Below are 18,418 nucleotides of genomic sequence, written 5' to 3' on the forward strand. Positions count from 1 at the left end.
AACCTTGGATTTATGTTTGTTCATCATGAAGCTCCAAAATGGAAATGGAGTTGTAGTATTTCTAGTATTTACTTTTCTACTGAGCTTTTTTGGTAACATTCTTTAGTACCATTATTGTACACATTACACTTTTAGAATTGCTTCTCTAGGGTTATTCCTGAGGTACCGTATGAGGCAGTACAACTGTCGAGATTCTTGGCAGTCTCGGCCCAGGCACTAATCAGAATGATGTATAGCCATACTTGCTTTATTGAAGGATATAGAATGATGCTTTGAGTTTGATCTTGGGGAAGATATCAGAAAATCCTAAAAGATATTATTGAAAGAGTAGAGCAGCATTAAATGAGGTTTATTCACTACGTGAAGCCAGGAAATGAAACAGATCAGATGGGAGAAAATTTTGGAAATTAAAATAATGTGAGGAGCCATGTTCTGGTGAAACATGAGGCAGTTGATTCTAGATCTGAAAAGGGATGGTAGATCTTATGTCAGGTGTACAGGTAGATTTCAGGAGAAGAAATACACTCAAGAAAGAGGGCTGGTGGTGAGCTGAAAGAGCTGTCACTGGCAAGGGGAGCAAAGGTATGGGTTTATGTGTGGAAATGAAGTAAGAAACCAAGCTAGAAACTCTGACTTAAGGTTAAAGCCAACATAAATGCTTGGGATATTGTCTTGGTACTTTGATTCAGCCTCAAAAATGACCTAAGATAGATTAGAAATGGTGAGTAGTGAGATATGAAAAGGTCCAGAAATTAAGTCTAGACTACCCAGGGCCTGGATAGAGGGTATAATAATTTTCTTTGCTCAGAATTGATTTCAGATTAAGGTGAGCTTAGATTGCAGATGGAATCTACTAGAAAATGTAGTTATGAAAGCTCAGATAGTAAAGTTAGAGGAAGCAGGATTGGACCAGATAGTGAAATGTCAACAATTCTGGCCATAGATCTTGGCTCTGCAGCTAATCTGCCATTTAAATTTGTGTAGATTAGTGCTATCTGTCCCTGAAGTTTCCTCGTCTGTAAGAGGGAGATAATAATCTGTGCCCTGTATACCTCAGAATGATATTGGTGGATCAAAATGATATCACAAATTTTGTGGTGATGTTGAAATTGTGAATTGCATTTTATGTACAATGGATTATTCTCTTTTCTACTGTCACTTACCTTTTCTCCCCTTTCCCTCTCTCTGTTTTCTTCCTTCTTCTTCCTCTTTGTTTTTATTCTCATTCTCTCTCCTCATTTTTCAGGGCCAGTGATCCGGGCTGAGGTGGGTGACACCATCCAGGTGGTCTTCTACAATCGTGCCTCCCAGCCATTTAGTATTCAGCCCCATGGGGTCTTTTATGAGAAAGACTACGAGGGAACTGTGTACAATGATGGTGAGCTTACAGGGTTTCCAGTAAATGAGGGCCGCAGTTGGTGGCTACTGGCTCTAGAGGACAAATAAATGGAGGATGGGAAAGGAGAAAAAGGTAGAGTTAGTTGTCCCTTGTGAATGTTATTGACTGAATGAATTACGTAAGACTGAAACAACTAGGATCAATACGAGAGAACTTTTAAAATATCTTTGAGTATTTTACTATTTTAAAGATATATTATGGAATTCTAAAAAGCACAAAAGGTTATAAAATAAACATTATTCATAAATAAATTGACATGTACATTTTGACATAGCTTTTAATACTGTATATTAAAAAGTGATCACAAAGTATGTATATTTACAGATATGTGATGATATTGTAAATATAGTTTTTCATCCTATTCTTATGTGTCAATATATTGCATTTCCCATGCTGTTATGATATTATGTACATTTAAAAAACTATATAATACCCTATCACTTGAATTTGACCTAATTTGTTTACTTTATCTAGGGAAGTTTAAATCATCCCAGTTCATATAACAAATAATGGTTGAAATATAAACTGGTCTCTTGATTCCTAGACCACTTTTCTTTTAAGTGTCTAATATTCCACATTGTTACTGCTGCTCCAAAATGTATTTATAGACCAGGGGTTTAGCTCAGTGGTGCAGCGCCTGCCTGGCAAACATGAGGTCTGATTCTCAGTACTTCTCCCAAAAAATGTATTTATAGGCTTATTATCTTTATCCCACTATTTGGAGCTGATGATCCTCACTGTGCCTAATATGAACAATGTCCTTATGTTTTCCCTACAGGTCTATCCCACCTTGGTTTGGTGGCTAAGCCCTTTGAGAAGGTAACATACTACTGGACAGTCCCTCCTCATGCTGGTCCTGCTGCTCAGGATCCTGTCTGCCTCACCTGGATGTACTTCTCTGCTGTGGATCCCATAAGAGATACAAATTCTGGCTTGGTGGGCCCACTGCTGGTGTGCAAAACTGGTGCCTTAGGTGCAGATGGCAAGCAGGTAATGCCAAGGGAATGTGACTGGGAAGCCTGGTAGGAGGAAGATGAAACTGGTTTGCTGTATAGGCTAAGTATGGTACTAGGTTCTAGAGGTAAGGGAACAGAAACAAAGATAATCAAACCGTTACATAAGGAGTTAACAGGCGGTCACTCCATGCTGTCTTGAATGTTATTTCCTAACAAGCACACTTCTTCTTTAGCCTCTGTTTTTTGCCTATTCCATATCCTCCTGTCATCATCTCCCTATTGTTTCCCTTAACCTCCGCCTTTACTGTTTTTTTTCTCTTCCTCTCCTCTCCTCCCTCCCTCTGTCCCAGCTCAGTGACAGCTCAACACTAATCCTCATCCCTAAATTTGCTTTTATATATGCTTGTCTTCTTTTGTATCTAGACCACCATTTCTAGCGGTGTAACCTCGGGCAAGTTACTTAAACTCTCTTTGACTCACTTTCTTCATGTGTAAAAAGAAAGTTTTAACAATGGAAGAAGGTACTTCAGGTTTCTGTGAGGATTAATGAAAGAATTCCATATAAAATTCTTAGTACAGTGTTTGGCATATAGTAAAAAATCAGTAAATGGTAACTGTAATATTAATCACTATTATTACTTTTCTCATTTTCCAGGCTTCTCCTGCTCTCCTAAGTCACCTTCCTATCACTCTTTGTATCTCTTCTCCCTAATCCTTATCCTGTGCTTCTTTCCCACCCCTTCTCATACATTCCTTTTCTCTAGTTGCGTCCCTTTACTTTGACCTCCTTCTTCCACCTGTAATTTGAAGTTATCTGAAGAAAAACTGCCTAACAACAATTGCAGGTTGGGGCAGGAGGAGTGGGCGTGGCTCTGAGTTTAGAAAGAGAAGGGAAAGAATCAGGGAGTTTTGGATCTTCAGCTACACAATACACAATTGCTGAAACTGTTGTCGTTCCTCTCTCTGCTTCTTCCAACTGGGCTTGCAGAAAGGGGTAGATAAAGAATTCTTTCTCCTCTTCACTGTGTTGGATGAGAACGAGAGCTGGTACATCAATGCTAATAAAGCAGCTGCTATGTTAGATTCCCGACTGCTCTCAGAAGATGTCAAGGGCTTCCAGGACTCCAATCGAATGCATGGTATGGGAAGTATTTTTTGTTCTGGGCTATAACTGAGCGGTCTTAATGTAACTATTATCATGGACAATCCCTGTGAACACTTATCATCTCTGTTTCTGTAAGAGACAAGCTATATTGAGGGATCTAACCAAAAGCAACAGATTTTATAGTTGATATCTTCTTGTGCTGTGCCCTGTGTTTCACAGAATGGGGAGGGATACACCTGAAGAAAGTATTGAAATGAGGATTGTACACAAGGAATCCTCTAGAGAGTGTGGAGGATGAGATGGGGTGATGCTCTTCTGGTCTTTTTTTTCTGGTGCTGGAGATTGAACCTAGGACCTTGCACCTACTAGGCAAGTGCTCTACTACTGAACTATGCACTGTAGTCCCCTTTTAGTTTTCTATCTTTCTCTTTTATCTCCCACTACACTTCTTCCTGTACTCCAGCAAGGTAGGGCTCTTCTTACCACCGTGATTATACCTTGTACTTTGTTGATTTCTTGCTTTTGCAGTGCTGTACCATCTACTTGAAATGCCCCTCCCTAGATGTTTGCCTTCAGCCTGTGGAAATTCCTTCCATTTTCTAAGGTCCTAGCAAACATTACCTTATCCATATAACTATTCCTTATCACTGAAGTCCACAATGATGAGTCCGCATTTCAACTACCATCACATTTTGATTAGATCATTTAGTAGCAAGTTCCATGTATGCCTCAATACTGAGTTGTAATATGATTTTTGACTTTTGCTAGAACGTAGTCTTTGTATGTTGCTTATCTCTGTATCCTTTGCATTATCTAATGCATAGTACATGTTATTTGAATTAGAGAACTACCAAATTGGTAGTGTGTGGGTGAGGAAATGACTGGGTCGGTGTGGTTTCAGTTTCCAAGGAACTCCCAGTAATTTGCAATGAGATGAGACTAATAGAACCCATGAAACAATTATAGAACAATTCAAGACTCACCATAATTAAGAGCTAAATTGTGTAGAATAGTTTTTAAGTTCAAAGTAAGAGAACATTGATGAGGAACAATGAACAATCACTAAAGATTCCTGGAAGAAGGGAGTATTGTACTTAAACTGGGGCTCAAACACTGTGTAGGTTTACAATCAAGACACTGTGGGAAACAAGGGCAAAGTCAGGGTGTTATGAAAGTTCCCATCATCATCACAGGGGTTGTCGAGGGTGACTCATTAAGGCTGATTCTAGCGGAGGTGGGGACATTGAAAAGAGTTCAACTTTAAGCAGGTCTCCTGGTATTTTGTATGGGGCAATCAGGGTAGAGTGTAAAGGGTGGGAGGAGAACAAAATGAGTGTGTTTTTTCACTCCATCTCCTATCCATGGTTAGTTCTATTATCAGAAAAAGTAAGACACTCTTATGAACTCAGTTCACTCCAGTTTCAATTTAATGAGCAGTTAGTCGGTACAAACAACATGTCAAGTGCTTGAGTAATCACATAGATCACAGATACAGAAAAAGATGGTATGATTCCCACTAGGTCAGTCTAGTGCAGCAGACACATACATAAATCATTGGATTCTGTGATGTTATAATTGCAGAACTGTGCAAGTTAAACAGTGTCAGGGAAATCAGAGAGAGAGAGAGAGAGAGAGAGAGAGAGAGAGAGAGAGAGAGAGAGAGAGAGGAGGGATGCAAAATGGGAACTAATGGAAAAGGGAAAGGGGATGGGAAGGAAGGGAAAGCAATGGAGTATGATTTCTCGGTTTCAAATTGTGGGAAACCATAGCACAGATCAGATACCATGCTGCCAGAGCTTGAGTAGTCTCATCTCATCTTCCCATCTTGTCTTGTGCTTTTGTTTTCCAGCCATTAATGGGTTTCTGTTCTCTAACCTGCCCAGGCTGGACATGTGCAAGGGTGATACAGTGGCTTGGCATCTGCTTGGCCTGGGCACAGAGACTGATGTACACGGGGTCATGTTCCAGGGCAACACCGTGCAACTTCAGGGCATGAGGAAAGGTGCAGCCATGCTCTTTCCTCACACCTCTGTCATGGCTACCATGCAGCCCGACAACCCTGGTAAGTGCCTTAGCAGCTGATCTTAGGCTCAAAGACTTTGTTTAGTACAGAGTTGGGGGTTGAGCTGCAAGGAAGGAGGGCTAATGAAGAGGAAAGAAGAGGCATGTTGAACATGCAGGGGAGGTTTTGAAGACATTTCTCTCTTTTCAGTGTGTCTTCCATGTCCCGGTTATCTGGACTGTTTCCTCAGCTGCAGGCAGAATAGAATGAGTAGTAGAAGGCTGAGACTTTCTGGAAAAATGGGATTGAAATTGGGATGCGTCTTAGGAAGTTCTTTCATGGCACAGGGCAGACTTGGTCATGAATTCTTTAAAGCACAGAAATTGTATAGATAAAATCCCTGCGTTAGAAGGAAGGTTAGTTACAGATACCTGTAGATGTTTTCAAATCTGATATTCTGTGAAGATTTCTGAAAACTGTCCTGCTTTTCATCTGTGTGTGTGAGGTTCCGGAATACTGTGAGCTGAAAAATCAGAACCCAGGAACTCTAGTTCCAGATCTTTCATTAATATGCCACATATATTTTGTCTAGCCATTTCGCATTTCTGTAGCTAACTAGCTAGCTCCATTGGCTCTCTCCTTCCTCCCTTTCTTTCTTCCTTCCTCCTTCTTTCCTCTGATCTCCATCTATATCTCCCCTACCTCCTTGCCCCCATTTCTTCATGAATAAATTTGACTAGAATGTTTCTTCAGATTCCATTTTTTTCTGGCATTTTATAGCGTAGCAATACTCTTCTTTAGTCTCTAGAATGTATTCTTTTTTCAGCCAGTAGATGGCTGAAAGTTTCTGAAAGAAAAATCTGTTAGAACTGCCTGCAGTATTTCCTACTAAACTTTTAGTGCTGTGATTCCATTCCTATTTGGAATAACAGTCTCTAAAGAAAATAATTCTCTTCAAGAATTTAATAATTTCAGTCTCATCCTTAGTGTGACAGACACTTAACATACGACTAACTGGTCTCCCCAGCCTTCTTGGGTCCACATTGGTTCCCATTTACTTCTGTTATTTTCTTGGTCAGGGGAGTTGTTAGCAAATTAGCAGCATCAGTTAGTAGGGCTCAAAGGAAAGCGAGGAAGAAGTGCTTTCAGTAAGCCAGAGGTGAGGAACTTCTAAATAAGCAAAACTATACTGTCTCATTTGTTAAGTCAAATTTCAGATTTAATCTCTTTCCTGCAAAACCAGCCAGGTGCCACAGCCAGGCCTACATACCTTGCCAGGACCCACACTAACTTTAAATGAATGATATCATTTTTGTACCATACTGCATAAGTGTGGTGGCATGCACCTGTATTCCCAGCTACATGGGAAGTAGAAGTAGAAAGATCCCTGAGTCCACAAGTTTGGAACCAACCTGGACAATACAATGAGACCCCATCTTAAAAAAATAAATACATAGAAAATATTCTGGTGGATAGTCTGGAGGGAAAAAGTTTTGATGAGTTTACAAGAGGAAAGGCTTCAAAAGTTACTATTGATTAAAATTCTTGAATTTTGCTACTAGCATAAGCACTGTTTTAAAAACGATATTTTGCATTTGTAGACCTTGAAAACTTTTTCTTTGTTTTTTTTTTTTTAAAAAGAATCTCAATTCATAGAACACTGGAACTAGTACAATTCATTTTAGATGATCTCAACTCACTTATTTTACTAATTGGTACAAGAGACAGAGGCCTAGAACAGGAAAATGACTTGCTCCAGTTAGAAATACTGGCTCTATTTTTTTCTGCTTTTCTCTTTTTTCTCCTGCATCAAATGCTGTTGTTTTATACTCCTAGATGATCTCTTGAACCTAACTTCACTGTGTCCCTCAGAGCTTGCTGTATGATTAAAATGGAGAGACACCACTGTGACTTACTTTCCAAATACAAGCCCAAGGTACCAAATTTAATGGACCAGCCAGGACCAGAATTTGGCTTTGGGATTCTAAAGAGTCAGGTCTTGATGGACAGTGGTAAATATGCACATGTCCTTAGGTAGCTATGCACATGTTTTAATAATATCACTGTAGCTGGGCACAGTGGCATTTACCTGCAGTGCCAGCTATTTAGGGGGCTGAAGTAGGAGGATCACTTGAGCCCATGATTTTGAGACTAGCCTGGGTAGCATAGCAAGACCATGTTTCAGAAAAAAAAAAATCACTGTTTAAACTCAAATTGTTTCTTAGTGGATGCTTATAATTAGGTTTAAAAAACTAGAAAAACAAATTTCCAGAAAAAAAATTCACAAAACGTTGTTTCAGTTTTGTAGGTCTGCTGATGATTTTAATACTCTTTTCTTTGCTTTAAATTCTGCATTTAAGGATAATCAAAAATGACAGTGTGTTTAAAAATATCATCCTGCATAATATGTGTGCTGTTCTTATAAAAATACTGATAATAGGCTTTAATAGCCACGGAAAGTGGCAGATACAAAGACTAGGATTAGAGGTCCCATTCTACCCAGCTATTCCCTCCTTCTGAGTATTTTCCCAGAAGAATTAAAAACATCATACCACAATGATATATGTGCACCCATGTTTATAGCAGCTCAATTTGTAATAGCTAAATCTTGGAAACAACCCAAATGCGCATCAGCTGAGGAATGGATAAAAAAAAATGTGGTATTTTTATACAATGGTGTACTACTCAGAAGGATAAACTCAAGACTTTTATAGGTAAATGGATGCAACTAGAAACCATACTCATAAGTAATAAATCAGATTCGCATGTGTAAACATTGCATTGTCTCCCTAGTTTAAGAAAATTGAAGAGTGAGTAAGATCCAAAACATACAATAGATATTGTGAAAGGGAAAGAAACTGCTCAGAAGGAAAGAACAACTGGGATTAGCGAAGAAAAAAATATACATATACACAGAAGATAGCTGAGATAATTATACTACTAAGTTCTATTAGTTCACTGAAAGAGACAATTTGTACTTACATTGTTTGATCAGTTTTGTATGCCTATGTCTTATAATCTGAACAACTACTTTGAACACAACAATATGTAGTGTAATAACCATTTTTAATTTCTCCCTCCTTTTTGTATTCCTTCTCTCCATTTCCTTCTATTTCTTTATCTTCTGTTTTCCCTTTTCTTTTCCTGGACTTATTTCTTATTTGCTTTCTCTTATCTTCAGTTTCCTCTTCCTTCATTCTGTATCTTTTCTTAATTCTTTCTTTGTAGTTATCTGTTTTATCTCTTTTTATTTCTTGCTTCTTTTTATTGTCTCTTTCTTCTTGCTCTCACGTTTTCCGAAAATACAGTAAACTTCTTTTCCCTTCTGCTTGTTGGTTTATGTGGTAAGAATACGAGGATTAATGAGGCAGCTCACAGATAATGTGAAAGGTAGATAAGCTTGCGAACATTATTCACCAGGCCATGGTGATATCCCAAGAGCTAGGGCAACGCACTGTGAACTGTGCCAAACTATTTCTGACTTGCAAATGGAGCTTTGCCAGGAAAGCAGACATCCAGACTGAGCCTTTATCTTTTCCTTTTCTTTTTCTTGTCCTGGGGAAGAAACTCAGTGCCTCGCCCATGCCAGGCAGGTACTCTACCATTAAGCTATACCCTAGCCTCCCGCTGAACTTTTAAGAATGAATAAACTGTTACCAAAGAAAGGGGAGTGTGGTGAGGAAGGCATGATATCAGCAGTAGGAGACATAAAAGCATTGGTTTAGAAGCAACAGCTGCTTGAGGAAGATTCAATGAGTCTCAGCTTGAGGTATTATGTTAAAACGTGTTTGTAAATGTGGAGGTGCTTTTAGCTGTTAAAGTGACTGAGGGTGTGGAGGAAGTGAAACTAGCATTTAGAGAATAGAGGTTAAAACCTCAGCCAGGGTGTAGAATACTGATGGGCACAGGTTTGGGAACGGGGACGGTGGGGTGAGGTTGGGTAAACGAGCCTGGATTTGATCAGTGCACCCTGTCTGCATGCATTGCAATATCACATAGAACCCCATTAATAGGTACTATTTATACATGTTAATAAAATATTTAACCACGTTGGGGAAAAGCTTTTTTCATTGTACAGGACAGACTCATATAATGAATAATCTCACTCAACATGCTAATAACCCTCTTGTTAACAAACACCAAAATGTATGGTTTCAGTGAGATAAGAAATGGTGAGGATCTAGTTAGAAAGAGATACAGAGGGAGCCTTGCTAAGGAGCTGTAATTTTATCTTCTAGGTTATGGAAAATATCAGAAGTTTTGTTTCATTTATCAAATGATGAGTGATAGCATGTGATTTTTATTTATATAAGTTTAGTGTACGATAGTATGGACAATGGCTCTGAGTCAGAAGGAACTAGAACTAGTGAGGCACAGCAGAAGACTCTTGAAAGAGTTAATAAGAGTTGCTCATAGGTGGGAACAGTGGAGTGGAGAGGGGCAGAGTTAAGGGATATTTGAGGGAGAAATGAGAAGTCTCTGCTGAGCGGTTAAATAAGAAAAAATGAGGTTTAAAATGTCTAGCTTGTGTGGATAATAGTATTATTAGCCAGACGCACAAGTGGAGAATTAAAGGGGGTATAAAATGGTAAGGTTTGGGTAACATATTTATTTGGGAGCATATTAACTTCGCAGTTATTGGTGAAATCCAGGTGGTGAGTATTTCACGTTAGGTAATTGTAGATAGAAATGTAAAGCTTAAAGGAGAAGCCTAGGCTGTAAAGAGATCTAGGTATTCTCATAGTCCAAGTCCAAATGTATATGGAGTAACAGAAAACAACAGTTAGCACAGAAATCATCATTTAAGACATAGGAGGAAAAGTTAAAGCTGCAATAAAAAGCAAAATATTGGTCAGGAAGGTGTGAGGAGACTCAGAGTGTAAGAATATCACAGTACCAAAAAAGAAGCAGCTTGGCAAATATCCCTTTGTACACACATTCATTTACTTAACACATCTTTATTGCACTATTCTGCCCATTAAGACTAAGATAGTGAGGCAAATACGATATGTAATCTTTGCTTTCAGCGGAGAGTCTCAACAAACGTAAATAAACTAACTTCAGAGAGTGATACATATCATGAAGGAAGTGGGATAGAAAGTGATGGAGGCATTACATTAGGGAAGCATATTCAAGGAGGGCCTAAGAATGTTATTTAAGTTAATACATAATTAATAAACAAGAAGGAACCATATGAAGGTCTTTGAACAGAACAGTCTAAGCAAAGGGACCGACAGTTGTAAATACTGAGGTGGGAATAGTGTGTCTTATTCGAGTACCGCAAAGCAAGTCAGAATGGTTGGAATATGGTGAGCTAGAGGAATATTGGCATGATATGTCATAAAGTTTGATAAGAATCATTTTATGTAGGGCCCTCTAAACCATAGTTAGGAGTTTGGGTTTTACCCTGAGTTGGAGTGGAACATTTAAAACAAAAATGTAATGTGCTATTGGTTATGTTTATTAAAGAGCACTCTGGATGCTGTTGTGGATAATGACTGAAGAGGGCAGGCAAAAAAACAGGGAGGAGAGTCATTTCTAGGTAAGAGATCTTGATGACAGGCTAGGGAGGTTAATTTTAAAGGAAGAGCTAGGATGTACTGATAGAATAGATTTGTGTGGGTACTGCAAATAGAAACATTGGGAAGTAAATGTGGAACGAAAGGTGGGGACTTTTTAAGGTGTCTGTAAAATTTGTATAAGGAGCTGCTTTTAAAGGAAGGAACACTTTGTCCTTAACCATATTTTTTACCTGTAAAATGCATTGTGGATGGAGAACCTAAGATGGTGGAGTCTTTGGGTCAGAATAGTCAGTGAGGGCCTTCTGGAAGAAAATGAAATAAGAATTAGCTGTAGGAGAATGAGTGGGCTCTCGCAGATTTTGAGGATGAGGCAGGAAGGTATACTCCAGAAAGACAGTAATAGGTGGAGTGAAATTTCAAGACAGGAGTGACATATGTGAGAGGGCAGTCAGAGATGAATTTAGTTAGTGCAGTAGTGGAGTTCAGTACAGTGCGTAGGAACTGGGACTAGGTGAAGAGTTAGGAGCCAGCTAATAGAAGGCTTTAAAAGCCAGAAAGAAGTGTTTGTAGTAATGGGGTAGACAGCGGGTAGCAAGGTAAGGGAGTGATGAGAATAATGTTCTAAGAAAGTTAGCTGCTTTTGGTCAACATTCGTGAGCCTGAGTATTCTTGATATAAAAATCTGGAAGTTGAGATCAAGTCTTGGCAAAACCACAAGACAGACATTCAAAACTGATATCTGAACATTCTATTGTAAAAACCCATGGAAATCCTTTCCAAAGCTGTCTTATGTAGGCATCGTCGAGGTCAAGAAGTGTCTTTAAAAAATACAACAATTTAAACTCACATTTATTTCTTTGGTACTTGATAGAAAAAGGAAACAACTGGTGAATGCTTTACTTGGAATAGTAATTCTTAAGCTTTATTTACTTACACACAACTTCTTTTATTTAACATGCTTTATATGTTAAAACCTATAGTATATGATTGTATTTAATTGTAAAACAACCACATGACATAAGCAAAACAGTCGCCATTTTACTGATGAGGAAACTGAAATATTTAGAGATTTAGATACTGCTAGACAGTTGTATCGTTAGTGACACTTACGAACCATTCCAGTTTGCCCCAGACTAAGAGGTTTCCAGGGATACAGGACTTTCAGTACTAAAATTAGGAAAGCTCATGATAAACAAGGAGGAGTTCATCTTTTTTTTCATGTCAGACTAGATTTTAACCCATACTTTTTATCTAGTATACAGAAGTCTTATCTTAGACTGTCCATTGTTTATAAAAAAGGTTTGAGAGAGACAGGAAATCCTTTATGCTACTCCCAGGTGTATTTTGAATCAAGTTTTGTTCTCTGACTCTCCCTTAGGGACATTTGAAATTTACTGCCAAGCAGGAAGCCACCGAGAAGCAGGAATGAGGGCAGTTTATAATGTGTCCCAGTGTCCTGGTCGGCAAGACAGCCCTCACCAACGTTACCAAGCTTCAAGAATCTATTACATTATGGCAGAAGAGGTGGAGTGGGATTATTGCCCTGATAGGAGCTGGGAACTGGAATGGCACAACCAGTCTGAAAAGGAAAGGTAAGGCTTCAAAAGAGAAGGGATCACACTTTTAGGGAATCAGTTAACATATGAAGATACTGAAACTGAGAGGAAGAGGCACTTATCTAAGGTGATAATATGATACTAACTGAACTTGGGCAAGGGACTAGATCACAGGTTTCACGGATTTCAGCTCAGTGATTATTCTATATTGATTTACTCTTTGGTTGAAGTTAAAGAGTTGCCTGTACCTTCATCCTCATAGTCTTTGCCTCCCTTCTTCTAGTTAGCTAGAAGTATTTACCTTTAGATTTAAATTTCAGAGAGAAGTTATTCAAGAAACTGTATGCCTCAAGCTCATTCATTAAGGTTATGAAGTCAGCAGGTAGCAGGAAAACTCCAAAACAGGGTAATTTAACTAGAATTTTATTTCTTGTTTACATAATAGCACAAATAGGAAGGAGCTATGGCTGGCAGGTGAATCATGTCACTCTCAATGCTTACTTTCATCTCTGGGACCAAGATGCCAGTTTTACTTACAGTAATTCCCAGCTATCAACTTAAGAGCAGACAGCATTATGTGTATGGCGATGGCCTAAAAATGTATACCACATTCTTTCATATCCCATTACCCTGAACTTACTCATATGGCTGTACTGAGACGAAAACAAGTCTGGGAAATGTAATCCCTAGGCATCTGTGTGCTCAGGTAAAACCTGTGTGATTCTACTACTAAAAGTGGAGGAGGATAGAATTGAAACTGAGGTACAAACTAGCAGTCTCCGCTGATCTTGCTGCTCTTTGCCAATTCTTTATTTTTACATTGATTGATTAAGGTTGAAGTCAACTTGCTAGCTTGTACTGAGAATTAGGAAAAGCAAATTCCCTTATGTGAGCCTTGGTTTACTCATCTATAATGTATTGAAAGAACAGAACTATAGAAGGGGGAGGAAAGAGCTGCGGGATTGAATATAAGTCCAGTCTTTCTGTCTGCTTTCTGGCTGACAGTGTCTTTGTAGATAAATCCTGCCACTTCTGGTCAAGTGATTGCACCTCTGAGACCACCTAACTCTCACGCCTACTGAGAATGTCAAATGGTAAAATGAATAACAAAGGTCTTTGTAAACTAGAAAATATCCCATGAGGGGAAACAAGTAAGATGTCATTTCCTCCCTATCTCTTCCCACTTATTACTTCCAACAGTGGCAGCAGCAGCAGCAGCAGAAGCAACTAATATTCTCTTACCACTTTGCACCTACCACATCCTTTTGTCAAACTAATTCCATCTAAGGCATCCTTCAGGTTGGAGCTAGAGCCCAAACCTTCTTATCCCAGTGCTCTTGTCATATTAATTGAATTATAAATTTCTATCTGGGTGAAGGAAAACAAGAAACATGAATGGACTTTGAGACTTATTCTGTTCTGAAATGGAATATTTATGATGAGTACCCAGCCAATTTGGGGCGGCAATCTAACATTAAAAAAATAAGGATTCATATCATCTTTCTTCTGTGACATGAAAATAGTTCTGACTAATCTGCTTTGTATCTGAAAACGAAGGGTTGAAGGCCAAGTGCTGATAACACTCCTTGGGGTTCTGTAGTTATGGTCACATTTTCCTGAGCAACAAGGATGGGCTCCTGGGTTCCAGATACAAGAAAGCTGTATTCAGGGAATACACAGATGGTACTTTCAAGATCCCTCACCCAAGGTCTGGAGCAGAAGAACACTTGGGAATCTTGGGTAAGTGAATTCAACTTCCATCCTAGTGTCTAGAAGTCTGATGTGATTCTAAAACAGCTATATCATAACAGTAAGTATTCTACAATTTCCACTCTCAATTTTTAATGATATATTAGAAGTATGGTCCTATTTCATAAAGGAATCATGAAAATAATTCAAAGAAAAAGGGAAAATATGAATTTTATGTGAACCAAGTTTTTTTCAGAATATCTACATATGTGAGGTGCAGGGGTCCCATTGGGCAGGCCCAGCCTAGTGAGGAAACCTGTGTCCCCACTCTGGTTTCCTTCCCCTTCTTTAGTCTTCTCCCCAGGGACAAGCCATAGGGTGGCCAGGGTAGTAGATTTTGAAAAGCACTATAGGCAGGAGAATTTGGGAACATCTAAAAGTGGAAATGATACAAGAAATCAATTTTCCCCCTATAGCTCATTTTTTTCACCTTTTTTCTGGATCCAATGGGTTTCTTCATGCTCAGTTTGCCACAGAAGGGACCTGTTGACGGCTGAAGAGACCCCAGCTAGTCTTTATTCTATGCCAAAATCTCACTCATTATCATCAATGATTCCACAAAGCTCTAATGCTCTAGAGCCTGTAGCTATTACAGAGAGAGTTGGGATAGGAAAAGTAGGGGTAATTAGAGGTATAATCCTGTTGTTGAAATATTCTTAGCGGATGTGGTAGCATACGCCTGTAATCCCAGCATTTGGGAGGCTGAGGCAGGAGGATTGCTATGAGTTAAAGGTCAGCCTGGGCTACATAGTGAGTTCAGCTGGCAGTATAATGCAAGACCCTGCCTCAAAAAAGAGAAAGAAAAGAAAAGAAAGAAAGAAAGAAAGAAAGAAAGAAAGAAAGAAAGAAAGAAAGAAAAAAAAGAAAAGAAAAGAAAAGAAAAGAAAAGAAAAGAAAAGAAAAAAGAAAAGAAAAGAAAAAGGAAGAAAGGAAGAAAGGAAGGAAGGAAGTATGGAAGAAAGAAAAGAAAAAGGAAAGAAAGAAAGAAAAGAAAGGAAGAAAGATAGGTTCTTTTGCTGTGACTAACAGTATCCTTTTAAGGATTTTTGAATCTAAATGTGGTTTCAATCTCAAAAGGATCCTTTCTCAGGAAAACCTTTAATTCAGTGGACCTCCTTAGGTATGTCTCTTTCTTTAATGTCCCCAGTTCCATTCCCCAACTGATGAAACTCTTAATTATTTTACATATATTAGGTCCACTTATCAGAGGAGAAGTTGGTGATATCCTGATTGTGGTGTTCAAGAATAATGCAAGCCGCCCCTACTCTGTGCATGCCCATGGAGTTTTAGAATCGAGTACTGGCTGGCCATGGGCTGCTGAGCCTGGTGAGTGGGTACACTTAGGGAGGAGACAAAGGATACATAACACATTTACTTTGGTCTTTTGCTGCTTTAAAAATTACACTCTTGTGGGTTGTGGATTGAGGTCAGAAGTAGAACATTTGTTTAGCATGTGTGAGACCCTGGGCTCAATTCCCAACAAAGGCAAAAAAAGGAAAAAAAAGTATCTATGGTAGAGATTAATGGTAAAACATGTGCTTTGAGTATTTAGAGCCCTGAGTTCAAATCCCAACACTACAAAAAACAAAACAGTACAAAACATGCTCTTAGAGAGCTGAAATAGTGACATTAGCCAAGACAGTGCGACATCCTAAATGTGTTTCTATGAAAACTAAATTTAATCCCAAAATAGGCTATGGTTTAGTATTGACTGACATTCCTATTTTAAATCTCTAAAAGTAAACCCTTGGCTCTAGTCTGAACTGATCTTGGCCAGAGAATGACCTGGCACAGATCCCAGATTGGTCCTTAACAGTAGTATAACTAAAGTTCTGGTCCTTTTCTTACAGATTAAATTCTAATCCTAAACACTAAACTCCTAATACTGGATGTAAAATGACCACAATCCTCACCACATTTTCCATTAACTCTTTCCTCAAATAAGTATGTGAGGCCAGTGGGTGACAGGAACAACTAAGCTATAAATACAGTAGCAAGTAATATTTGTTTCTAACCTTAGAAAACTCAGACTATTATGGTAGATGCGAGTAAAATGATAAGTATAATGCAGTGTAATGAGTGTTAAAGAGGAGTTTTACAATGTGATCGGTTGGAAAGTGGAGACCTAGTCTAATGTTTGTGTGGTTAAGAATGGTTTTCCAGAGTAACTGATATCTCAGCTGAGATCTAAATCAGCAATTTTCAAACATTATCGTGGATCAAAATCACCTACTTGTTAAAACACAGATTGCCAGGATCAGTGCTCAAAGTCTCTGATTCAGCGGGTCTGTGGTGGGACTTCGGAGTTTGCTGCTTCAAGCAGGTTTCCAAATGATGCCCATACTTCTAGTTCGGGAAGTACACTTTTTAAAAAATTAATTTATTGATACACTTTAGATATACATAATGATCACATACATTGCCTTGGTTACTTTTCTCATTGCTGAAAGAAAATACCCAACACTCAAATTAAAAAGGGAAAGATTTATTTAGTTCACAGTTTGTGGAGGTTTCAGTCCATAATCTGCTGGCTTCAAGGCAAGGTGGAGTGGCAGAGGGGCAACAGTTCATGGTGGTGGAAGAGAGCAAAAGCAACAAGAACAGAAGGGACAAATGGGGCAAGCCTCTTTTCCTGCCTTACATTGTATGCAGGCTACCCACCATAGGGTGGGTGAAGCAGTCACACCCCCAATCCAAGCACTGGACAATGAACTAGTCACAAACTCTAGATTCAGCTGTCTCCAAAAGCCCACCCCTCATGACTGCATGAGGATTTAGGGGGGCATCCAGACACAAACCGCAACATTCATCATAGGGAATTTGTACCTGTACATGATATATCTTGATTCTTCTTTTGTCCCCAAACCCTCCCTTCTCTTTAACGTGTTTTCCCTCCTTATGTATAGAATATTTGTTTCCATTTTTTCCTTCTAGTCTTTTTTTTCTTTTACTTCCTTTCTTTTCCCCACTTCCCTCCCTCATTCCCCTCTCCATTTACATATTTTCTTCCTATTTCCCAATATATATTACACATTTTGGTCCTTACCTGCCCTTTTGGTTTCTCACACCAGAGAAACAATGTGATATTTAAAAGTGTGTGTCTAATTTAGTTCACTTAAGGGTCTCAGGTGCATCCATTTACCTAGAAAGGTCTCAAGTTTATCCTTCTTTATGGCAGAGTAATGCTCCATTGTATTTTAAAAAGCCCACATATTCTTTACCTATTCATCCTTTGATAGGGATTTGGGCTGTTTCCAAGATTTAACTATTGCAGTTGTACTGCTATACACATGGGTGTTCATATATTGCTGTAGTGTGATGCTTTTAATTCTTTCAAGAAGATATCAAGAAGAGGAATAGCTGGGTAGGAACTACACTTTTAAAATTACTGAGCTAAAGTATGAACAAAAGAGACGTATGAGTGAAGGATATGGTGAAAGAAAAATAAGGAGAATGTAGCTGTAGATGCAGAATATGTAGTGTTTGAAACTTTAGTAGTAAAAAAAAACAAAACAAACTCTAGTAGTGAGAGATAAAAGCTGGACATGACAGCAGCCATATGTGGGCTATAAAAGACTCAATTTTAATACAAAGACACAATTATGTTTACAGTGAATAAATAAAAATGGGTATACCATTTGTCAACAAATTAGATAACATAGGTAAAATGGACAAATTCATAGAAATACACAAATCATCTTTAGTTTTATAAGTTTTTGCTTCTGGTATGTTAGAGCTGTTGCTCAGTGAATACACATTACGATTATTTAGGATTCTTTTATTGTGTTTCTGAGAATTGATCCATTTATTACAATGCAACTCTATATGTGGCAATTTCCTTATTCTAAAGGCTCCTTTTCCTGATAGCAGTATAACCATGTTAATGTTTACATGGTTTAATTTTGCCCATTCTTGTACTTTTATCCTATCTATACCATGATGTTTAAAGTGGGTTTCTTTTGGATAGCATAAAGTTAGGTCTTTTCTTTTAATCACACATCATGACATATGTCTTTTCAGTGGTCTATTTAGACCCTAATTGTCCAAATATTATTAGCACAAACCTTTCTTTTCAATGAACTAAGAGAAATTACTGTATAGCTATCTTAAATATCATAAATATCATATA

At 38.4% G+C, this 18,418-nt stretch overlaps 1 protein-coding gene across 6 annotated transcripts in view; it reads left to right on the forward strand.

Moving 5' to 3' along the window:
- Heph (hephaestin) overlaps nucleotides 1-18,418 on the forward strand; it is a 79,058-nt gene that overhangs the window by 33,685 nt on the left and 26,955 nt on the right. For all 6 annotated transcript variants that reach the window (XM_005401575.2, XM_005401576.2, XM_013502890.1 and 3 more), the window contains 7 exons: nucleotides 1,247-1,378; nucleotides 2,178-2,389; nucleotides 3,344-3,494; nucleotides 5,310-5,522; nucleotides 12,363-12,576; nucleotides 14,141-14,280; nucleotides 15,484-15,615. In XM_005401575.2, coding sequence (XP_005401632.1) covers nucleotides 1,247-1,378; nucleotides 2,178-2,389; nucleotides 3,344-3,494; nucleotides 5,310-5,522; nucleotides 12,363-12,576; nucleotides 14,141-14,280; nucleotides 15,484-15,615 — 1,194 coding nt within the window. The remainder of the gene's footprint in view (nucleotides 1-1,246; nucleotides 1,379-2,177; nucleotides 2,390-3,343; nucleotides 3,495-5,309; nucleotides 5,523-12,362; nucleotides 12,577-14,140; nucleotides 14,281-15,483; nucleotides 15,616-18,418) is intronic.

Source organism: Chinchilla lanigera, unplaced genomic scaffold (assembly GCF_000276665.1).
Source record: "Chinchilla lanigera isolate Chin_1 unplaced genomic scaffold, ChiLan1.0 scaffold00074, whole genome shotgun sequence".
NCBI lineage: Eukaryota > Metazoa > Chordata > Mammalia > Rodentia > Chinchillidae > Chinchilla > Chinchilla lanigera.